Source organism: Bombina bombina, chromosome 6, assembly GCF_027579735.1.
Source record: "Bombina bombina isolate aBomBom1 chromosome 6, aBomBom1.pri, whole genome shotgun sequence".
NCBI lineage: Eukaryota > Metazoa > Chordata > Amphibia > Anura > Bombinatoridae > Bombina > Bombina bombina.
Window position 1 is genome coordinate 851,438,123 of NC_069504.1, and position 25,359 is coordinate 851,463,481.

At 42.7% G+C, this 25,359-nt stretch overlaps 1 protein-coding gene across 1 annotated transcript in view; it reads left to right on the plus strand.

Moving 5' to 3' along the window:
* The first annotated feature begins 15 nt into the window (after positions 1 to 15).
* STAG3 (stromal antigen 3) overlaps positions 16 to 25,359 on the plus strand; it is a 1,295,475-nt gene continuing 1,270,131 nt past the window's right edge. Inside the window, exons 1-3 of the mRNA XM_053719478.1 lie at positions 16 to 668; positions 1,303 to 1,318; positions 7,109 to 7,205. Of these exons, the coding sequence (XP_053575453.1) occupies positions 16 to 668; positions 1,303 to 1,318; positions 7,109 to 7,205 (766 nt within the window). The remainder of the gene's footprint in view (positions 669 to 1,302; positions 1,319 to 7,108; positions 7,206 to 25,359) is intronic.

Consider the following 25,359-nt stretch of genomic DNA (forward strand, 5'->3'; position numbering starts at 1 on the left):
GAGCTACTGTGTGCCATGCTACATGATTTGGATAGGCAGATGACACACTGCTTCTCTGATCTATTAGAAGCATTGAAACCGCCACTGAGGGGACAATCCGACAATACGCTAACTAGCAAAGTATCTGAAGCTGCGCATAGGGATCAATCTACGGTGTGCTTACCAGTGACGCATCCCCAGTTCCCGATACCCGACACTAGCGGTGACAACCTGGGTGATATCCAGGGAGATCAATCTGAACTGTCTCTCATTGTCCACTCAGCTACTACGGTAACATTGCTACGGCCCCCACAGCACACAATCCCGCAGCACACACTTGGCCCCAAACCGGGTCTTGGCGTGATAGAGGCGCACGGCCTGCCTTTGTCCCTAGACTGTATGGAGGTGACTAGTGACTACGGGAGAAGAATGGAGTCTGCACTGTTGTTGCTCTCACAAGCGGGTCCCCATCACTCGGCTCTTCTAACCGGACTTCTGCACAAGTATTTCCCTATATATGAGAGCGTGGAATATGCTGCAAGAGAGAGAGGAGACTGGGCAGCGACCATAACATTTCAGTCTCCCACATTGAAGCCGAGGCGATCACTCATCGCAGATACCGCTCTGTCTCAGGATCTAAAGTTTGTTAATCCCTCTGATGGAAATATGCTTATCCGCTCTGGCATAGGGTAAAGTTTTATAAATTGGCTGAGTACTTGGGTATTTATCCTATTAGCTAGTTGCTTTCTTAACAATGAGACTTTCTACAACATTTTCTCACTGACTGAAACTTACCTTGAAGATTATGTGATATATAGACTTACTTAAACTCAAGTTTGCTTTGTTTTGTCTACGATGCTCTTGCTCTAATGTTTTTCCCCCCTGTTATATGTAAAATACACTATCGCTGTTACTTGCTATAAATATGTGATTAATGTTTTGCTACACAGCTTAATCCTTAATGGGGGCATATCCTGTGGTACTTGGCCATACGAGATTTCTCATAGCAAAATATTTGGCTTAATTGTCTAGGCTGTGTCTTCAACACCACACTTAGTTATGTGCCAGTAAGCCATGATATTTTTAGAGAGTTAAGTGGGGTCTCCTGTAATGACGATACAGTATTTGCTAATGCGTGAGGCTTTCAGATATATTGTCCCTTGGAGTCTGACTCATGTATGCTACTAACACCAACGTCTGAACCATTTTTAACGTATGAGTGGTTAAGTACATTTGCTCATATTTTCTATCGTTATACTGCTAAAAGTGACCCTCCCTTACTGAACAGGGTCTAATATTCTTGAATTTCACACTGGCTTATAGGTTGGCTGGAGCAAAGGTATATTTGTGATATAATCCGTTACAGTTTTTGTGCATTTCTCAAGACATATGCTTGTTTAATATGTCCCACATGTTTGTTTCAAGGACAAAATATATGCTCTGTATATATACACAAACCTATATGCTTAATAGTTACTATGCACTCTCACTTCTCACCTATATGAGTCTCTCCTCTTATCAATGAATCCCCAATACAGCTTTTTCCATGTCACTAGCTAACCCTAGCATATAGCGCTAGCAAATTTTGCTAAATATATAGACTAGCCATATACTTTAATACGCTTACTCTCCTATGTACCTGGATGTTTTCCTGCCTGCAATAGGCTAACGTGCCCTGTATCATTGCTGTCCTAAATAGGTATATTATACTGTGATCCCCATGTATAATTATGGTACTGCTAATGCTCATTCCTTCTTTAACCATATACAAAAACAGCTTAGGTTCAGGAGTATTATTTCAGCGTAGCTAATTGTGCAACTAAGCTAGCATATGGAGTAACTGTCTGGCTTTCTGCGGCCGAGAAAGACTAGATAGTCTTAACTACTATATATTGCACATCTGCATTCTATGCTACTCTTTGGCCCAGTAGAGGCCACAGAACTGACTACCAAGTGCTATCCCATTTCCATGAAACTAATGGACTTATTATAGAACTGTTAACTAGTCAGCCAGCTACGCCATTTTTTTCTCACCTATAACCTGAAAACCTATGACCAGAAACTAGTATATTAATGGTCTTGCCTGTAACATGCCACTATCCAGGTATCCCATATGGCTCCGCCCCCCCCCCCCATCAGGGTTCACCCTTATTGCAAGTGAACAAATCAGCGGTATTTATCCGCAATTGCTGATATATTGTTATAAGTTTTTCTTACATCTGTATGTTATATTTAGTTTACCATACTATAGGATGTATATGTTACAAGAATGCCCAACATATTTTTATTCACAGCTATGGTTATTACTATCATTCCTCTTTCCTTTATCATTAGCCTTGACAGGTTCAAGAGCATTACTTCAAGCAGATGAGGAACATAGCTAAAGAAAAAGAGGTTTCATTATTATGTATATATTCTCTCTTTTGTTTTATTCTTTATGCAGACTTAACTATCTCTAGAAATGGCATGATATTCTTTATACATTGTGTGTTGCAGAGATCATCCATGGTGTCATATGTCTGCAGAATTAATATATATGTTGTCATGTAATGAATGATGTATTGCTAATAACCTCAATAAAAAACTTTGATTTAAAAAAAAAAAAAAAAGCAAAGTTTAAAAAATATGTCACACTGTTGTCAGTCTGCCGTGGCACACCTGAGGATCTCTCACGGCACACTAGTTGAAAAACACTGATCTAGGGGTTAAGTCTTTGCTTAATTATTCTGCCCTATATGAATCAGAATGATTAAGGAGGTGTTCCAATGACATATAACACATGCAGTTCCCTGCGGTTCCTCACAAACTCCATCTGGAGTTGCTGCGCAAGACATTGCTTCTTTTATGTCATGGTGATATTTGTAATCAATGTAACTTTATTTCTCCAACATAGGTGTGTCCGGTCCACGGCGTCATCCTTACTTGTGGGATATTCTCTTCCCCAACAGGAAATGGCAAAGAGCCCAGCAAAGCTGGTCACATGATCCCTCCTAGGCTCCGCCTACCCCAGTCATTCTCTTTGCCGTTGTACAGGCAACATCTCCACGGAGATGGCTTAGAGTTTTTTTAGTGTTTAACTGTAGTTTTTATTATTCAATCAGACAACATGACAACTGTTGCGTACATCAACCATCAGGGGGGAACAAGGAGTTCCCTAGCGATGGAAGAAGTGACCAAAATCATTCTATGGGCGGAGTCTCACTCCTGCCACCTGTCTGCTATCCACATCCCAGGAGTGGAAAATTGGGAAGCGGATTTTCTGAGTCGTCAGACATTGCATCCGGGGGAGTGGGAACTCCATCCGGAAATCTTTGCCCAAGTCACTCACCTGTGGGGCATTCCAGACATGGATCTGATGGCCTCTCGTCAGAACTTCAAAGTTCCTTGCTACGGGGCCAGATCCAGGGATCCCAAGGCGGCTCTAGTGGATGCACTAGTAGCACCTTGGACCTTCAAACTAGCTTATGTGTTCCCGCCATTTCCTCTCATCCCCAGGCTGGTAGCCAGGATCAATCAGGAGAGGGCGTCGGTGATCTTGATAGCTCCTGCGTGGCCACGCAGGACTTGGTATGCAGATCTGGTGAATATGTCATCGGCTCCACCTTGGAAGCTACCTTTGAGACGAGACCTTCTTGTTCAGGGTCCGTTCGAACATCCGAATCTGGTTTCACTCCAGCTGACTGCTTGGAGATTGAACGCTTGATCTTATCGAAGCGAGGATTCTCAGATTCTGTTATCGATACTCTTGTTCAGGCCAGAAAGCCTGTAACTAGAAAGATTTACCACAAAATTTGGAAAAAATATATCTGTTGGTGTGAATCTAAAGGATTCCCTTGGGACAAGGTTAAGATTCCTAGGATTCTATCCTTCCTTCAAGAAGGATTGGAAAAAGGATTATCTGCAAGTTCCCTGAAGGGACAGATTTCTGCCTTGTCGGTGTTACTTCACAAAAAGCTGGCAGCTGTGCCAGATGTTCAAGCCTTTGTTCAGGCTCTGGTTAGAATCAAGCCTGTTTACAAACCTTTGACTCCTCCTTGGAGTCTCAATTTAGTTCTTTCAGTTCTTCAGGGGGTTCCGTTTGAACCCTTACATTCCGTTGATATTAAGTTATTATCTTGGAAAGTTTTGTTTTTAGTTGCAATTTCTTCTGCTAGAAGAGTTTCAGAATTATCTGCTCTGCAGTGTTCTCCTCCTTATCTGGTGTTCCATGCAGATAATGTGGTTTTACGTACTAAACCTGGTTTTCTTCCAAAAGTTGTTTCTAACAAAAACATTAACCAGGAGATTATCGTACCTTCTCTGTGTCCGAAACCAGTTTCAAAGAAGGAACGTTTGTTGCACAATTTGGATGTTGTTCGCGCTCTAAAATTCTATTTAGATGCTACAAAGGATTTTAGACAAACATCTTCCTTGTTTGTTGTTTATTCAGGTAAAAGGAGAGGTCAAAAAGCAACTTCTACCTCTCTCTCTTTTTGGATTAAAAGCATCATCAGATTGGCTTACGAGACGGCCGGACGGCAGCCTCCCGAAAGAATCACAGCTCATTCCACTAGGGCTGTGGCTTCCACATGGGCCTTCAAGAACGAGGCTTCTGTTGATCAGATATGTAGGGCAGCGACTTGGTCTTCACTGCACACTTTTACCAAATTTTACAAGTTTGATACTTTTGCTTCTTCTGAGGCTATTTTTGGGAGAAAGGTTTTGCAAGCCGTGGTGCCTTCCATTTAGGTGACCTGATTTGCTCCCTCCCTTCATCCGTGTCCTAAAGCTTTGGTATTGGTTCCCACAAGTAAGGATGACGCCGTGGACCGGACACACCTATGTTGGAGAAAACAGAATTTATGTTTACCTGATAAATTACTTTCTCCAACGGTGTGCCCGGTCCACGGCCCGCCCTGGTTTTTTAATCAGGTCTGATAATTTATTTTCTTTAACTACAGTCACCACGGTACCATATGGTTTCTCCTATGCAAATATTCCTCCTTAACGTCGGTCGAATGACTGGGGTAGGCGGAGCCTAGGAGGGATCATGTGACCAGCTTTGCTGGGCTCTTTGCCATTTCCTGTTGGGGAAGAGAATATCCCACAAGTAAGGATGACGCCGTGGACCGGACACACCGTTGGAGAAAGTAATTTATCAGGTAAACATAAATTCTGTTTTCCCTCCAACTGACTGCTTGGAGATTGAACGCTTGATTTTATCAAAGCGTGGGTTTTCAGATTCTGTAATAGATACTCTTATTCAGGCTAGAAAGCCTGTAACTAGAAAAATTTACCATAAAATATGGAAAAAATATATCTGTTGGTGTGAATCTAAAGGATTCCCATGGAACAAGATGAAAATTCCTAAGATTCTATCCTTTCTACAAGAAGGTTTGGAGAAAGGATTATCTGCAAGTTCTCTGAAGGGACAGATCTCTGCTTTATCTGTTTTACTTCACAAAAAGCTGGCAGTTGTGCCAGACGTTCAAGCTTTTGTTCAGGCTCTGGTTAGAATCAAGCCTGTTTACAGACCTTTGACTCCTCCCTGGAGTCTAAATCTAGTTCTTTCAGTTCTTCAAGGGGTTCCGTTTGAACCCTTACATTCCATAGATATTAAGTTACTATCTTGGAAAGTTTTGTTTTTGGTTGCAATTTCTTCTGCTAGAAGAGTTTCAGAGTTATCTGCTCTGCAGTGTTCTCCTCCTTATCTGGTGTTCCATGCAGATAAGGTGGTTTTGCGTACTAAGCCTGGTTTTCTTCCGAAAGTTGTTTCTAACAAAAATATTAACCAGGAGATAGTTGTACCTTCTTTGTGTCCGAATCCAGTTTCAAAGAAGGAACGTTTGTTACACAATTTGGATGTAGTTCGTGCTCTAAAATTCTATTTAGAGGCTACAAAGGATTTCAGACAAACATCTTCTTTGTTTGTTGTTTATTCTGGTAAAAGGAGAGGTCAAAAAGCAACTTCTACCTCTCTTTCTTTTTGGCTTAAAAGCATCATCCGATTGGCTTATGAGACTGCCGGACGGCAGCCTCCTGAAAGAATCACAGCTCATTCCACTAAGGCTGTGGCTTCCACATGGGCCTTCAAGAACGAGGCTTCTGTTGACCAGATATGTAAGGCAGCGACTTGGTCTTCACTGCACACTTTTGCCAAATTTTACAAATTTGATACTTTTGCTTCTTCAGAGGCTATTTTTGGGAGAAAGGTTTTGCAAGCCGTGGTGCCTTCCATCTAGGTGACCTGATTTGCTCCCTCCCTTCATCCGTGTCCTAAAGCTTTGGTATTGGTTCCCACAAGTAAGGATGACGCCGTGGACCGGACACACCTATGTTGGAGGAAACAGAATTTATGCTTACCTGATAAATTACTTTCTCCAACGGTGTGTCCGGTCCACGGCCCGCCCTGGTTTTTTAATCAGGTCTGATGAATTATTTTCTCTAACTACAGTCACCACGGTATCATATGATTTCTCCTATGCATATTCCTCCTTTACGTCGGTCGAATGACTGGGGTAGGCGGAGCCTAGGAGGGATCATGTGACCAGCTTTGCTGGGCTCTTTGCCATTTCCTGTTGGGGAAGAGAATATCCCACAAGTAAGGATGACGCCGTGGACCGGACACACCGTTGGAGAAAGTAATTTATCAGGTAAGCATAAATTCTGTTTTCATGATTCATATAGGGTATGTAATTTTAAACAGCTTTCTAATTTACTTTTATCATCAATTTTGCATTTTTCTCTTGGTATTCTTAGTGGAAAGCTAAACCTAGGTAGTCTCTATATGCTAATTTCTCAGCCCTTGAAGGCCGCTTCTTATAAGAATGCATTTTGACAGTTTTTCACAACTAGAGGGCATTAGTTCATGTGTGCCATATAGATAACATTGTGCTAACTCCCGTGGAGTTACATCGGAGTCAGCACTGATTGGCTAAAATGCAAGTCTGTCAAAGGAACTGAAATAAGGGGACAGTCTGCAGAAGCTTAGATACAAGGTAAATCACAGATGTAAAAAGTATATTTATATAACTGTTGGTTATGCAAAACTGAGGAATGGGTAATAAAGGGATTATCTATCTTTTTAAACAATACATTTTCTGGTATGGACTGCCCTTTTAAGCATAAATTTTCTTTTGTTTTCATTTAGATTATTGTAGATGATTGGCTGGACAGTTACAAGCAGGAACGTGAGTCTGGTCTTCTAGAACTCATCAACTTCTTAATGCAGTCATGTGGCTGTAAAGGTATGTTGCGTATTGAGCATCATTGCTTTTGAATAAGATACCAAGCACAAAAAAATGTATGTATTTCAATATAGTGTAACAATTTGCTTTAAAAATAACATTTTAAAAAAATAGGTTGTAGTGACATTAGACATTTCTTGCTTTTATGTAATTTCCCCTCCACAATCCCTAGAGTGGCCAAAAGGCATATGTAACCTAGGTTTTGAAAATGTTGAATATTACCAGTTATTTGATTTGGAGCATTCCCAGGTTACATAATTTACTTTCTTTCCAATGGCATGGAGAGTCCATGATTCCATTCTAATTACTAGTGGGGAATTCAACTCCTGGCCATCAGGTGGAGGCAAAGAACACCCCAGCAGAGCTTTTAATTATCACTCCTACTTCCCATAAGCCCCCGTCATTCTTTGCCTTGTACATTAGGAGGATGTGCGAAGATGGTGTCTGAAGATTTTAATCCTTTAATGGGTACTTTTCCCAGCAAGCAAGGATTGGGGTCAAACTGTGTCCATGTAATCCCCTTTAGTAAGAGTAATGGTGGCTGTTAGCAGTTAGAAGACGGCGAGGTAGTCCTTGATTACCTTCTAACAGCATATGCTACCCCTCTATAGAAAATCAGGGTTGGCTACTTTGCTTTTCTTTTCCTACAGGTCCCTGTCAGAGGTCGACTGAATCTGTCATATCTGAGGAGCTGTTCCTGCTCCAAAGCTGGATCCACAGGTAAGGGATTTTGCCTTCTAGAGTTGAAAGGACCCAGCACTTTAGAGGTTAACCCTATGTGGACAACATATGGTACACATTTATCCTCTTTTATGGGATCTATATCTTGGCAGTACTGTCAGGGTGCTGAGATGACTTTTTATGAGCTTATGGGATTAATGTTAATTTTCCTTTTTATCTGAGGCTTGCCATGAGAGGGATAGCTAAAAATTGTATTGCTTTAAATGTGAGATTGAGTCTTGAGTTTATAGGGCTCATATCTTATGCAGCTATGTCATTTGAACAATGTGTGTGACCTGTGTGTGTTATACTGTTTATTGGGGCCACATCTTCAGTCCGTGTGAGGAATTACTTATTTAGGCTAGTACCTTCGTTGCGGAACTCGCACGCTTTTTGTTATGGCGCAGCAAGTTTTTCCTCTGTTGCGATCACGTGATCATTCTCCGCTCTTCAGTTTCAGCTCATCTTCTCACTGTCCGCTTGGAGAGCGGAGCGTCGCTGCACAGTCCTTATCTTCTGAGTGTGTTTGACTGTTAGAGATCGCCTCCTTAGCTAGATTAATTTGCTTATATTGCTTGGAGGTATAAGTGGGTTTCCTTGTCACCGAAGGGTAAGTACCCTCAGCAAGGCTGAGGTATAGGCGTGCCTTTTTTATCTTAGGGATTTTTGATTTTCAAACTTTGTACATTTGTACCCAAAAATTGACAGCTAGGCTTGTGGTCTAGAGGATCAAGTACTTTGGGTTTAAGAAACGTTCTAAAGAAAGTTTGTTATTTAACTTTGATAAAGTTTGTATGATTGCTTTTGGGAATCTTTTTTAAAGCAAGATGGACTATGACAATAACATTGCTATGTCATTTGAAAAATGCTTATATTGGTTGGAGGCTCAGATTATTCCTCCTGTACAGTTTTGTTCCAAATGATCAAATTAAGCTTTAATGTCTAAGAATACAGATTCCCTCTCAGAGCCATCTGTCTCTCAGGATAATGTTGTCCGTGCCATGGCTCATGCCTCAACTGTCCCAAGTTTTAGCTATTACACAAACAGTGCCTTACGGTTCCTCTTAACTAGTTCCTGGGGGAGTTTATTTACCAGGAGATTTTGCTGCGCAACTAACCTCTGCGTTTTTTTCAGCCTTATCAGTGTAACCTATTGCTGGTAAGAGAAAGAGGAAATCTAAGAACATATCTAATACCAAGAGTTCTGACGCCGCCAAGGCTGCATTAGTCAGCCTGTCTCAGTTATCTGAGGAGGATTACTCCTCAGTTCCCTCTAAAGGCGAAATCTCTGTTTCTGAATCAGTTTTTCTAGTACAGCAGGTTCAGAGGAGATCAATTTTAGATTTAAGCTTGAACACCTCCGTTTACTATTGAAGGAGGTTCTAGCTATGTTGATGGACTCCAACTCTACTGTTGCTGAAACTCCTAAGAGGTCTAATAAACTTATTAGAGTTTTATATGTCAAACCTACATCTGTGGAGGTATTTCCTATTCCAGATCGCATGTCTGACATCGCTCAGGAATGGGAAAAGCCAGGGTTTCCTTTTTCCCTGTCTCATATTTTTAAAAAGATGTTTCCTGTTGCGGACTCTGTGCGTAACCTGTGGTGCACGGTGCCTATGGTAGAGGGCGCTATATCCACTCTAGTCAAGAGAACCACTATTCCTATTGAGGATAGTTCTTCTTTCAAGAAACTGGAGGCTTACTTAAGAAAGATTTTGCCAGTATTGCGACAGTTGCTGGTGTAGCCTCTGATTGGTGTGATTTCTTGTCTGACCTAATTTCGGAGGACACTACCATAGAGGAAATCCAGGATCGTATCAAAGCTCTAAAACTGGCTAATACCTTTATCTGTGATGCCAGAATGCAAGTTGTTAGGCTGGGAGCTAAAAAAATTCTAGCTTTGCTGTCCTAGCCCGCAGAGGTCCGTGGCTAAAGTCTTTGTCTGCGGATGTAACATCCAAATTCAAACTTCTGTCTTTCCCTTTTAAGGGAAAGACTTTATTTGGTCCTGGTTTGGCTGAGATCATTTCCGAAGTTACTGGACAAGAAGGGTAGACCTAAAGGTCGCCAGAATGATAATTTTCGTTCCTTTCGCAACTTCAAAGGACAAAAGCCTTCCTCCTCTTCTTCCAAGCCTGAGCAATCCAGGATTTTATGGAGGTTCAGTCAACCTTGTAATAATGGGAAACAATCCAAGAAACCTTCCTCTGAGTCTAAGTCTGCATGAAGGGGCCTGCCCTGATCCAATCCTTGATCAAGTAGGGGACAGGCTTTCCTTCTTTTGGCAGGCTTGGATCCGCAATGTCTCAGATCTTTGGGCTGTGAAAGTTGTATCCCAGGGATACAGGATAGGGTTAAAGTCTTGTCCCCCCAGGGGCAGATTATCCTGTCAAGGTTATCTGCAAACCAGGTGAAGAGAGAGGCCTTCTTAAATTGCATAAATGACCCATCTTCTCTGGGTGTGATTGTCCCAGTTCCCATGATGGAACAGGGTCAAGGATTCTATTCAAAACTTTTCTTTTACAAGATATGATGAGTCCACAGATTTCATCCTTATGGGATATCACCTCCTGATCAGCAGGAGGAGGCAAAGAGCACCACAGCAGAGCTGTATATATAGCTCCTCCCACCCCAGTCATTCTCTTTGCCTGTGTTAGTGATAGGAAGAGGTAAAGTGAGGTGTTAGTTTTAGATGCTTCTATCAAGAGTTTATTATTTTTAAAAGTAGTGCCTGAGTGTACTGCTTTGTTCAGGGGTGTAGCCTAGACCAGATCTGTCTCTTCAGTAACAAGAGAAGCATTTGGTGGCTTTAAGGCAATGGGAACTGGTGGGCTTATATTCCCACTGCGCCTCCCATACTGAGTGCTGCCCTTCAGAATATTTCTTAGCAAATATTAACTAAATCCCTGTATATCTCCACAGAACTGCAGGAGGGAGAAGACCTGTTGATCCTGTGGGACCGATCATGCTGTTACTCAGCATAGAGGTATGTGCAGCTTTTTTGTTTTTCTGGGACAGTTCTACCTCAGAAATGGCTGTGTGTATACTACCTTTTTTTGTAGTGGGGTAATGTACCTTGCTTGTAAGGGTTCCCCTATTTACTATGTACCACTCAGCTTTCACATAGCATGTTATGGCTTTGTGGTGGGGATACACGACTAGGAGCTATATTGTAAAGTGGTCTCCTACTTTGACATGTTGCCTTGTTCCATATATCGTCTATATAGGAGACGGTAACACTGTGCTGATAATTAGAGGTTTTTCTGGCAGCACGTTTGGCTGCAGGCACTGGGGCTAAGGAGAAGTGGCTTAGCGATATATTAACCGGGCGGGATAACAGTGAGACACATAACCTTTGTTTTATGGTTGCTTTATTATTGTGGTAACCAGTTAAAGAGTATTTTTGTCTGAACATGCACTTTTATGCCCTGCTTCAGTGTTACGTTAATGTTTCCTACTTAAAAGGTTCAGTGCGGTCACCTTTTTTATTATAATGATGGCGACCGGGAGAGATTGTATTGTTCCGCCCACGAGGGGCGGGGTTTTGTTTTGGCGTTTTTCTTCTGCTCAATGTCTATGCAGTCTTTAGATAGGAATATCACGCCCACGATGGGCGGGGCTTGGGGCCGACTGGGACCGCTCTTGCTCTGTAGTACACAGGAGATGTCACATAGAGCAGTTTGTGAGCGAGCTCTGTGTTTGGTCTTATGTGGGTCTGGATAGCGCTGCAGATGCGCTCCGGATCAGGTTACACTCTGTGTTTTTTTTCTGTTAAATGGGATTGCATTTTACACATGCCACAATGTCTAACAGTTTATGTCTCAGTTATTTCTATGCCCAAGGATGTACTATGATGGCTACGTGTTGCATTATTCCTTGATAACATGATACACTTAGCAAATTTTTGTAAGCAAGCTATGTAGAGCGGACTGCAGTAACCGTTACTGTTTACTGTGACAGTAACTTTTTTTATTTGTTCATTTTATTTGCCATCATTTCTCTGTTTATTATTTCAGGGACATGTAAGCAATATATGAGTTTATTTTAATATTTAAAGAGACAGTAACAGAGCTCTGTTAGTCTTTCTTAAAGGGTTTTCTCCAACATAGGTGTGTCCGGTCCACGGCGTCATCCTTACTTGTGGGATATTCTCTTCCCCAACAGGAAATGGCAAAGAGCCCAGCAAAGCTGGTCACATGATCCCTCCTAGGCTCCGCCTACCCCAGTCATTCTCTTTGCCGTTGTACAGGCAACATCTCCACGGAGATGGCTTAGAGTTTTTTAGTGTTTAACTGTAGTTTTTATTATTCAATCAAGAGTTTGTTATTTTAAAATAGTGCTGGTATGTACTATTTACTCAGAAACAGAAAAGAGATGAAGATTTCTGTTTGTATGAGGAAAATGATTTTAGCACCGTAACTAAAATCCATGGCTGTTCCACACAGGACTGTTGAGAGCAATTAACTTCAGTTGGGGGAACAGTGTGCAGTCTCTTACTGCTTGAGGTATGACACATTCTAACAAGACGATGTAATGCTGGAAGCTGTCATTTTCCCTATGGGATCCGGTAAGCCATGTTTATTAAGATAGTAAATAAGGGCTTCACAAGGGCTTATTAAGACTGTAGACTTTTTCTGGGCTAAATCGATTCATTATTAACACTTATTTAGCCTTGAGGAATCATTTATTCTGGGTATTTTGATATGATTATATCGGCAGGCACTGTTTTAGACACCTTATTCTTTAGGGACTTTCCCTAATCATAGTCAGAGCCTCATTTTCGCGCCGGTATGGCGCACTTGTTTTTGAGGACAGCATGGCATGCAGCTGCATGTGTGTGGAGCTCTGATACATAGAAAAGTCTTTCTGAAGGCATCATTTGGTATCGTATTTCCCTTTGGGCTTGGTTGGGTCTCAGCAAAGCAGATTCCAGGGACTGTAAAGGGGTTAAATATAAAAACGGCTCCGGTTCCGTTATTTTAAGGGTTAAAGCTTCCAAATTTGGTGTGCAATACTTTTAAGGCTTTAAGACAATGTGGTGAAATTTTGGTGAATTTTGAACAATTCCTTCATACTTTTTCGCAATTGCAATAATAAAGTGTGTTTAGTTTAAAATTTAAAGTGACAGTAACGGTTTTATTTTAAAACGTTTTTTGTGCTTTGTTATCAAGTTTATGCCTGTTTAACATGTCTGAACTACCAGATAGATTGTGTTCTGACTGTGGGGAAACCAAGGTTCCTTCTCATTTAACTATATGTATTTTATGTCATAAAAAAATTTACTAAAAATGATGCCCAAGATGATTCCTCAAGTGAGGGGAGTAAGCATGGTACTGCATCATCCCCTCCTTCGTCTACACCAGTCTTGCCCATACAGGAGGCCCCTCTAGTGCGCCAATACTCCTTACTATGCAACATTTAACGGCTGTAATGGATAATTCTATCAAAAACATTTTAGCCAATATGCCCACTTATCAGCGAAAGCGCGACTGCTCTGTTTTAGAAAATTCTGTAGAGCATGAGAACGCTGATGATATGGTTTCTGAAGGGCCCCTACACCAATCTGAGGGGGCCAGGGAGGTTTTGTCTGAGGGAGAAATTTCAGATTCAGGAAACATTTCTCAACAAGCTGAACCTGATGTGATTACTTTTAAATTTAAGTTGGAACATCTCCGCGCTCTGCTTAAGGAGGTGTTATCCAATTTGGATGATTGTGATTATCTGGTCATTCCAGAACCACTATGTAAAATGGAAAAGTTCTTAGTGGCCCCGGGGCCCCCCGAAGCTTTTCCTATATCCAAGCGGGTGGCGTACATTGTTAGTAAAGAATGGGACAGGCCCGGTATACCTTTAGTACCTCCCCCCATATTTATAAAATTGTTTTCCTATAGTCGACCCCAGAAAGGACTGATGGCAGACAGTCCCCAAGGTCGAGGGGGCGGTTTCTACTCTACACAAGCGCGCCACTATACCCATAGAAGATAGTTGTGCTTTCCAAGATCCTATGGATAAAAAATTAGAAGGTCTGCTAAAGATGTTTGTTCAGCAAGGTTCCCTTCTACAACCAATTGCATGCATTGTCCCTGTCACTGCAGCCGCGTGTTTCTAGTTTGATGAGCTAGGAAAGGCGATTATTAGTAATTCTTCTTCTTATGAGGAGATTATGGACAGAATTCGTGCTCTTAAATTGGCTAATTCTTTCACCCTAGACGCCACCTTGCAATTGGCTAGGTTAGCGGCGAAAAAATTCTGGGTTTGCTATTGTGGCGCAGAGCGCTTGGTTAAAATCTTGGGCAGCGGATGCGTCTTCCAAGAACAAATTGCTTGACATTCCTTTCAAGGGGAAAACACTCTTTGGCCCTGACTTGAAAGAGATTATCTCTGATATCACTGGGGGCAAGGGCCACGCCCTTCCTCAGGATAGGTCTTTTCAAGACCAAAAATAAACCTAAGTTTCGTCCCTTTCGCAGAAACGGATCAGCCCCAAGGGCTACGTCCTCTAAGCAGGAAGGTAATACTTCTCAAGCCAATCCAGCCTGGAGACCTATGCAAGGCTGGAGCAAAGGAAAGCAGGCCAGGAAACCTGCCACTGCTACCAAGACAGCATGAAATGCGGGCCCCCGATCCGGGACCGGATCTGGTGGGGGGCAGACTCTCTCTCTTCGCTCAGGCTTGGGAAAGAGATGTTCTGGATCCTTGGGCGCTAGAAATAGTCTCCCAAGGTTATTCTCTGGAGTTCAAGGGGCTTCCTCCAAGGGGGAGGTTCCACAGGTCTCAGTTGTCTTCAGACCACATAAGAAGACAGGCATTCTTACATTGGGTAGAAGACCTGCCAAAAATGGGAGTGATTCATCCTGTTCCATTAGGAGAACAAGGGATGGGGTTCTACTCCAATCTGTTCATAGTTCCCAAAAAAGAGGGAACATTCAGACCAATCTTAGATCTCAAGATCTTGAACAAGTTTCTCAAGGTTCCATCGTTCAAGATGGAAACCATTCGAAAACTTCTTCCTTCCATCCAGGAAGGTCAATTCATGACCAAGGTGGATTTCAAGGATGCGTATCTACATATTCCTATCCACAAGGAACATCATCGGTTCCTAAGGTTTGCATTCCTGGACAAGCATTTCCAGTTCGTGGCATTTTCTTTCGGATTAGCCACTGCTCCTAGGATTTTCTCATAGGTACTAGGGTCCCTTCTGGCGGTGCTAAGACCAAGGGGCATTGCTGTAGTACCTTACTTGGACGACATTCTGATTCGAGCGTCGTCCCTTCCTCAAGTAAAGGCTCACACGGACATTGTCCTGGCCTTTCTCAGATCTCACGGATGGAAAGTGAACGTGGAAAAGAGTTCTCTATCTCCGTCAACGAGGGTTCCCTTCTTGGGAACTATAATAGACTCCTTAGAAATGAGGATTTTTCTGACAGAAGCCAGTAAAACAAAACTTCTAGACTCTTGTCGGATACTTCATTCCGTTCCTCTTCCTTCCATAGCGCAGTGCATGGAAGTGATAGGTTTGATGGTAGCGGCAATGGACATAGTTCCTTTTGTGCGCATTCATCTAAGACCATTACAACTGTTCATGCTCAGTCAGTGGAATGGGGACTATTCAGACTTGTCTCCGAAGATACAAGTAAATCAGAGGACCAGAGACTCATTCCGTTGGTGGCTGTCCCTGGACAACCTGTCACAAGGGATGACCTTCCGCAGACCAGAGTGGGTCATTGTCACGACCGACGCCAGTCTGATGGGCTGGGGCGCGGTCTGGGGATCCCTGAAAGCTCAGGGTCTTTGGTCTCGGGTAGAATCTCTTCTACCGATAAATATTCTGGAACTGAGAGCGATATTCAATGCTCTCAAAGCTTGGCCTCAGCTAGCGAGGGCCAAGTTCATACATCAACCATCAGGGGGGAACAAGGAGTTCCCTAGCGATGGAAGAAGTGACCAAAATCATACTATGGGCGGAGTCTCACTCCTGCCACCTGTCTGCTATCCACATCCCAGGAGTGGAAAATTGGGAAGCGGATTTTCTGAGTCGTCAGACATTGCATCCGGGGGAGTGGGAACTCCATCCGGAAATCTTTGCCCAAGTCACTCAACCGTGGGGCATTCCAGACATGGATCTGATGGCCTCTCGTCAGAACTTCAGAGTTCCTTACTACGGGTACAGATCCAGGGATCCCAAGGCGGCTCTAGTGGATGCACTAGTAGCACCTTGGACCTTCAAACTAGCTTATGTGTTCCCGCCGTTTCCTCTCATCCCCAGGCTGGTAGCCAGGATCAATCAGGAGAGGGCGTCGGTGATTTTGATAGCTCCTGCGTGGCCACGCAGGACTTGGTATGCAGATCTGGTGAATATGTCATCGGCTCCACCATGGAAGCTACCTTTGACAGACCTTCTTGTTCTAGGTCCGTTCGACCCACTCCAGCTGACTGCTTGGAGATTGAACGCTTGATCTTATCAAAGCGAGGGTTCTCAGATTCTGTTATTAATACTCTTGTTCAGGCCTGAAAGCCTGTAACCAGAAAAATTACCACATAATTTGGTATATCTGTTGGTGTGAATCTGCAGGATTCCCTTGGGACAAGGTTAAGATTCCTAAGAGTCTATCCTTCCTTCGAGAAGGATTGAAAAAAGGATTATCTGCAAGTTCCTTGATGGGACAGATTTCTGCCTTGTCTGTGTTACTTCACAAAAAAGCTGGCAGCTGTGCCGGATGTTCTAGCCTTTGTTCAGGCTCTGGTTAGAATCAAGCCTGTTTACAAAATTTTGACTCCTCCTGGGAGTCTCAACCTAGTTCTTTCAGTTCTTCAGGGGGTTCCGTTTGAACCCTTACATTCCGTTGATATTAAGTTATTATCTTGGAAAGTTTTGTTTTTGGTTGCAATTTCTTCTGCTAGAAGAGTTTCAGAATTATCTGCTCTGCAGTGTTCTTCTCCTTATCTGGTGTTCCATGCAGATAAGGTGGTTTTGCGTACTAAACCTGGTTTTCTTCCAAAAGTTGTTTCTAACAAAAACATTAACCAGGAGATAGTTGTGACTTCTTTGTGTCCTAATCCAGTTTCAAAGAAGGAATGTTTGTTGCACAACTTGGATGTAGTTCGTGCTCTCAAAGTTTACTTAGCAGCTACTAAGGATTTCAGACAAACTTTGTCTTTGTTTGTTGTTTATTCTGGTAAACGGAGAGGTCAAAAAGCAACTTCTACCTCTCTCTCCTTCTGGATTAAAAGCATTATCCGATTGGCTTATGAGACTGCCGGACGGCAGCCTCCTGAAAGAATCACAGCTCACTCCACTAGGGCTGTGGCTTCCACATGGGCCTTCAAGAACGAGGCTTCTGTTGATCAGATATGTAAGGCAGCGACTTGGTCTTCACTGCACACTTTTTCTAAATTTTACAAATTTGATACTTTTGCTTCTTCTGAGGCTATTTTTGGGAGAAAGGTTTTGCAAGCCGTGGTGCCTTCCATTTAGGTGACCTGATTTGCTCCCTCCCTTCATCCGTGTCCTAAAGCTTTGGTATTGGTTCCCACAAGTAAGGATGACGCCGTGGACCGGACACACCTATGTTGGAGAAAACAGAATTTATGTTTACCTGATAAATTACTTTCTCCAACGGTGTGTCCGGTCCACGGCCCGCCCTGGTTTTTTTAATCAGGTCTGATAATTTATTTTCTTTAACTACAGTCACCACGGTAACATATGGTTTCTCCTATGCAAATATTCCTCCTTAACGTCGGTCGAATGACTGGGGTAGGCGGAGCCTAGGAGGGATCATGTGACCAGCTTTGCTGGGCTCTTTGCCATTTCCTGTTGGGGAAGAGAATATCCCACAAGTAAGGATGACGCCGTGGACCGGACACACCGTTGGAGAAAGTAATTTATCAGGTAAACATAAATTCTGTTTTTACTGTTTGTTGACTCCATCCTTTATGTCTACGGATGGAATAAGTTTGCACAAACTATTAATTACTTTTTCATAAAAAAAAACAAAAAACAACAACAGAACAAAGAGATTTTTTGTTTTTTTCTGACCCCTACTACGATGGGAGTCTGTTGACTGTGGTCAACCTATGCCACATATTTCTCCTCCAGTGTTCCACAAATTATGGCCCACATACACTGTCCTGCGTTTTCTCTAACTCTTCACACATCATAGTTTTTTTCCTATGTAGAAGTAAATGTTTCTAGAGGAATTAATTTCAATCAGCATGATTGTTTAAAAATTGCTATCCCAGATATTTCTTCCCTGTTGACGAAGAGGAAGGTACTTCGGGATTTTCTGTTAATGAATTCTCAGGCTCATTTGGAATTATCTCTTTATTTGGTCCTGAGGTTGTTTTTCCTTTGTCTTAGCTTGGCTGCCTCCGTGTGTTACTTAGGAGGTTTTAGCTTTCCTGGACGACTCCATCACTATGGGTGTTACCTACGGCGTCCGGTGTGCTATTGGGATGGAGAACTGCATTCCTTTTCATCACAAGGATGTTTTCCAATTATCAACCTAGCTAAAAGTTCTACGATCCCCTTAGAGGACAGTAAGAACATATAAAGGTTCATACAACTAGGCTTGTAACGGCAACCACCTGTGCAACGGCGTATGGTTTGATGTGTTGTTCTGTTACTAGTAAATTGGCACTAGAATCAGGCCTTCTTCCCTGGATAAGGGACCAGGTTAGGATAAAGGCCTTTTGAGTTGGCTATCTTTTCTTTCAAAAACACTGAATTATAGTTTTCAGGTTTCTCTGTTCCAGTTTACTGAGCCTTTTGGTTAGAGCCTGTTTCTATAGATGTCGGCTCTAAGTCTTCGCTTTTTAGCGATTCCTGGCACGGGAATGCCCGCTTCCTCTTCCGCTAAACAGGAAGACTCACAAGCCAAGTCCACTTGGAGACCCAACCAGTCTTGGAACAAAGGTAAACAATCCAATAAACCAGCTGCTGCTACCAAGACAGTATGGAGGGTCGGCCCCCGATCCGGGACTTGATCTGGTAGGGGGCAGACTTTCTCACTTTATCCAGGCTTGGGTAAGAGAAGTTCAGGATCCCTGGACACTAGAAATTGTGTCTCAGGGGGATCAGTTGGAGTTCAAAAATTCCTTCCCCAGAGGAAGGTTTCTTTCTATCTGTAGAAGATAAAAAGCGAGGCGTTCTTACGCTGTGTAAGAGATCTCTCCTCCATGGTAGTAATATGTCCCGTTCCAATACAGGAACAGGGATAGGGTTTTTATTCAAATCTCTTTGTAGTTCCCAAAAAAAGGAGGGAACGTTCTGACCTATTTTAGACCTCAAGAGTCTGAACAAGTTTCTCATAGTTCCATCCTTCAAGATGGAAACTATTCTTACCATTCTTCCATTGATCCAGGAGGGTCAATTTATGACTACCGTGGATCTAAAGGATGCATATTTTCATGTTCCTATCCACAAGAGATCATCACAAGTTCCTAAGGTTTGCCTTTCTGAACAAACATTTTTAGTTCGTGGCCCTTCCTTTCGGTTTGGCCACGGCACCCAGGATCTTCACAAAGGTTCTGGGGTCTTTGCTGGTGGTTCTAAGACCGCGGGGCATTGCAGTGGCGCCTTATCTGGACGATATTCTGATCCAGGCATCGTTTTATCAGCTGACAAAGTCTCATACCGACATTGTTCTATCCTTTCCAAGGACTCACGGGTGGAAGGTGAATCTAGAAAAGAGTTCATTAATTCCGCAGACAAAGGTTTCTTTCTCCTACATTGGTGTATCCGGTCCACGGCTTCATCCTTACGTGTAGGATATTCTCTTCCCCTACAGGAAGTGGCAAAGAGAGCACACAGCAGAGCTGTCCATATAGCTCCCCTCAGGCTCCGCCCCCCCAGTCATTCTCTTTGCCGCTCTGAACAAGTAGCATCTCCACGGGGGTGGTAAAGAGTATGAGGTGTTAGTTGTAGTTTTTTTATTTCTTCTATCAAGAGTTTGTTATTTTAAAATAGTGCCGGTTTGTACTATTTACTCTACAGCAGAAAGTGATGAAGATTTCTGTTGAGAGGAGTATGATTTTAGCACCAGTAACTAAAATCCATTGCTGTTCCCAAGCAGGACTGTTAACCAGAGAACATCAGTTGGGGGGAACAGTTTGCAGGCTTATCTGCTTCAGGTATGATCAGTCATGTTTCTAACAAGACCATGTAATGCTAGAAGACTGTCAGAAATTCCCTCTGGGATTGCTAAGCCATTTTTTTTTCTTCTTCTAATAGACTCTGTATAAAATGATGGCTTATATTTAGGGCTCTATGCTGGTTGACACTATTGTGGGCTTTAAAATTGATTGCTTTTTAGCATGTTTTTCACTATAAATAAGGTGTTTTTTTCAGACTTTAAAACACTTTTGGGGTTTAATTTCGGCCTGGCACTTATTTGGACACCTAAATCTAGTCAGAAAGGCCCCTCCACTCTAGAATGAAGAGGGAGGAGGCCTCATCTTTAGGCCTAAATTGTGCAGTTGTTTTTGCCTAGGCAATCCATGCAGCTTGATGTGGGGAGTCAAGAGGCATCATAAAAGACTCCAGGGAGGCTTATTTCCTGCTAAAATAATCCCTAATGAAGGTAAAAGGCTACAGTGAAATCTGTGGCTAGTACTGTAGTGTGTTAACTGGTTAATAACTGTTATTAACTCCGGTTTGGGCATTAAGGGGTTAATTGATCTGAAAATTTGTGTGCAATCTTTTCAAAGCATTAAGACTCTGTGGTGAAAATTTCATTAAAATCGGATGTTTATTTCATGGTTTTTTTGATGTTTCAGTAAAAAAGTGTGCATTAAGGGGTTAATTGATCTGGAAATTTGTGTGCAATCTTTTCAAAGCATTAAGACTCTGTGGTGAAAATTTCATTAAAATCGGATGTTTATTTCTCCTACATTGGTGTATCCGGTCCACGGCTTCATCCTTACTTGTGGGATATTCTCTTCCCCTACAGGAAGTGGCAAAGAGAGCACACAGCAGAGCTGTCCATATAGCTCCCCTCAGGCTCCGCCCCCCCAGTCATTCTCTTTGCCACTCTGAACAAGTAGCATCTCCACGGGGGTGGTAAAGAGTATGTGGTGTTAGCTGTAGTTTTTTATTTCTTCTATCAAGAGTTTGTTATTTTAAAATAGTGCCGGTTTGTACTATTTACTCTACAGCAGAAAGTGATGAAGATTTCTGCTAAGAGGAATATGATTTTAGCACCAGTAACTAAAATCCATTGCTGTTCCCACGCAGGACTGTTAACCAGAGAACATCAGTTGGGGGGAACAGTTTGCAGGCTTAACTGCTTCAGGTATGATCAGGCATTTTTCTAACAAGACCATGTAATGCTAGAAGTCTATCAGAAATTCCCTCTGGGATTGGTAAGCCATTTTTTTCTAATAGACTCTGTATAAAATGATGGCTTATATTTAGGGCTCTATGCTGGTTGACACTATTGTGGGCTTTAAAATCGATTGCTTTTTAGCATGTTTTTCACTATAAATAAGGTGTTTTTTCAGACTTTAAAACACTTTTGGGGTTTAATTTCGGCCTGGCACTTATTTGGACACCTAAATCTAGTCAGAAAGGCCCCTCCACTCTAGAATGAAGAGGGAGGAAGCCTAATTTTTAGGCCTAAATTGTGCAGTTGTTTTTGCCTATTCAATCCATGCAGCTTCATGTGGGGAGTCAAGAGGCATCATAAAAGACTCCAGGGAGGCTTATTTCCTGCTAAAATAATCCCTAATGAAGGTAAAAGGCTACAGTGAAATCTGTGGCTAGTACTGTAGTGTGTTAACTGGTTAATAACTGTTATTAACTCCGGTTTGGGCATTAAGGGGTTAATTGATCTGAAAATTTGTGTGCAATCTTTTCAAAGCATTAAGACTCTGTGGTGAAAATTTCATTAAAATCGGATGTTTATTTCATGGTTTTTTTGATGTTTCAGTAAAAAAGTGTGCATTAAGGGGTTAATTGATCTGAAAATTTGTGTGCAATCTTTTCAAAGCATTAAGACTCTGTGGTGAAAATTTCATTAAAATCGGATGTTTATTTCATGGTTTTTTCATATTTCAGTAAAAAAAGTGTGTTTTTTTATTATTTAAAGAGACAGTAACGTTTTTGTCAAAAATAATTTTTATTGCATTATAGTTCTGTTTAAGTCTGTTAAACATGTCTGAGTCTTCAGATAGCCTATGTTCTGTATGTCCAAAGGCCAAGGTGGTTCCCCCATTAAATTTATGTGTGAAGTGTGCCATAGCGTCCAAACAGCTTAAGGACAGTACAATCACACTTAAAAATATAGCCCAAGATGATTCTTTAGCTGAAGGTAGTGAAAATAGCTTGCTTTCCTCTCCTTCTGTGTCAACACCAGCTATGCCCGCGCAGGCGATGCCCAATACATCTAGCGCACCATTTGCGATTACTATGCAACAGTTAGCAGCAGTAATGGATAATTCTATCGCATCATTTTTATCCAAACTGCCAGCTTTCCTAGGAAGCGTGATTGCTCAGTTTTAAATACAGAAAATGAGCAAGTAGACGCAGAGGATAATTTATCTGTAGTGCCCTCACATCAATCTGACTTGGCGGTGAGGGAGGGCTTGTCTGAGGGAGAAATTTCTGACACAGGAAAAGTTTCTCAGCAGGCAGAGCCTGATACCATAGCATTTAAATTTAAGCTAGAACACCTCCGCGCTCTACTTAAGGAGGTCCTGGCTACTCTTGATGATTGTGACCCTTTGGTGGTCCCAGAAAAATTGTGTAAAATGGATAAATTCTTAGAGGTCCCAGTACACACTGATGCGTTTCCGATACCTAAGAGGGTGGCGGATATAGTGAATAAGGAGTGGGAGAAACCAGGTGTACCTTTTGTTCCCCCTCCTATATTTAAGAAAATGTTCCCCATTGTTGACCCCAGAAGGGACGTGTGGCAGACGGTCCCTAAGATAGAGGGGGTAGTTTCAAAGCTAGCTAAGCGCACAACTATACCAATAGAAGACAGTGGATCTTTCAAAGATCCTATGGATAAAAAATTAGAAGGTTTATTTAAGAAAATTTTTGTTCAACAAGGTTTTCTTCTTCAACCAATTTCTTGCATTATTCCTGTAACCACTGCAGCTGCTTTTTGGTTTGAGGAATTAGAAAACTCGCTCCAGAAGGAGACTTCTTAGGATGAAGTCATGGATAGAATTCACGCCCTGAAGTTGGCTAATTCTTTCATTATAGATGCCGCTTTTCAGTTAGCTAAATTAGCGGCGAAAAATTCTGGTTTCGCAATAGTGGCGCGTAGAGCGCTTTGACTAAAATCGTGGTCGGCGGATGTGTCGTCCAAAACAAAATTGTTTAATATTCCTTTCAAGGTAAGACCCTATTCGGGCCAGAGTTGAAAGAAATTATTTCAGATATCACTGGGGGAAAGGGCCATGCCCTTCCACAGGATAGACCTTTCAAAGTTAAAAATAAGTCTAATTTTCGTTCCTTTCGCAATTTCAGGAACGGACCGGCTTCTACCTCTACAGCCACTAGGCAAGAGGGTAACGCACCCCAGCCCAAACCAGCATGGAAACCATTGCAAGGCTGGACCAAGGGTAAACAGGCCAAAAGACCTGCTGCTGCTACCAAGACAGCATGAAGGGGTAGCCCCCGATCCGGGACCGGATCTAGTAGGGGGCAGATTTTCTCTCTTTGCTCAGGCCTGGGCAAGAGATGTTCCGGACCCCTGGGCACTAAAAATTGTCTCTCAGGGGTATCTTCTAGAATTCAAGGACCTTCCTCCAAGGGGAAGGTTCCACTTGTCTCGCTTATCTTTAGACCAGATAGAGAGACAGGAATTCTTACATTGCGTAGAGTACCTTTTAAAAATGGGAGTGATAAACCCAGTTCCAACAGCAGAACAAGGACTGGGATTTTACTCAAACCTGTTTGTAGTTCCCAAAAAGGAAGGAACTTTCAGGCCAATTCTGGATTTAAAGATCCTAGACCAATTACTCAGAGTTCCATCATTCCAAATGGAAACCATTCGGATTACCAGTTCGTGGTTCTTCCCTTCGGATTGGCCACTGCTCCGAGAATTTTCACAAAGGTGCTAGGGTCCCTTCTAGCGGTGCTAAGGACAAGGGGCATTGCAGTAGCACCTTAACTAGATGACATTTAATACAGGCGTCGTCTTTTCACAAAGCAAGGGCTCATACGGACATTGTTCTAGCCTTTCTAAGGTCTCACGGGTGGAAGGTGAACATAGAAAAAGTTCTCTGTCCCCGTTCACAAGGGTTCCCTTCCTGGGAACAATAATAGACTCGGTAGAAATGAAAATCTTTCTGACAGAGGTCAGGAAACTAAAACTTTTGAACACTTGTCGAGTTCTTCAATCCATTCCTCAACCCTCCATAGCTCAGTGCATGGAGGTAACAGGACTACTGGTTGCGGCAATGGACGTGGTTCCTTTTGCTCGAATTCATTTAAGACCATTGCAACTGTGCATGCTCAAACAATGAAATGGGGATTATGCAGATTTTTCTCCCCAGATTCAGATGGACCAGCAAACCAGAGACTCACTCCTCTGGTGGTTGTCTCAGGATCACCTGTCTCAGGGAATGAGTTTCCGAAGACCGAAGTGGATCATTGTCACGACCGACGCCAGCCTCTTAGGCTGGGGCGCGGTCTGGAAGTCCCTGAAGGGTCAGGGTCTATGGTCTCGGGAAGAATTTCTTTTCCCGATAAACATTTTGGAATTGAGAGCGATATTCAATGCACTCCAGGCATGGCCTCAACTAGCGGAGGCCAAATTTATCAGTTTTCAGTCGGACAACTTGACGACTGTTGCGTACATCAATCATTAGGGGGGAACAAAGAGTTCCCTGGCGATGAGGGAGGTATCCAAGATCATCAAATGGGCAGAGGATCACTCCTGCCATCTATCAGCAATTCACATCCCAGGAGTGGACAACTGGGAAGCAGATTATCTGAGTCTTCAGACTTTCCATCCGGGGGAGTGGGAACTCCACCCGGAGGTTTTTTTGCTCAGCTGACCCAGCTATGGGGCATTACAGATCTGGATCTGATGGCGTCACGTCAGAACTTCAAAGTTACACGTTACGGGTCCAGGTCCAGGGATCCCAAGGCGACATTGGTAGATACCTTAGTAGCGCCTTGGTCGTTCAATCTAGCTTATGTCTTTCCACCGTTTCCCCTTCTCCCCCGGCTAGTAGCCAGGATCAAGCAGGAGAAGGCTTCGGTAATTCAAATAGCTCCTGCGTGGCCACGCAGGACTTGGTATGCAGACCTGGTGAATATGTCATCGGTTCCACCATGGAAGCTGCCTTTGAGGCAGGACCTTCTAATTCAAGGTCGATTCGAACATCCAAACCTAGTTTCTCTGCAACTGACTGCTTGGAGATTGAACGCTTGATTATAGCTAAACGTGGGGTTTCGGAATCAGTTATAGATACTCTG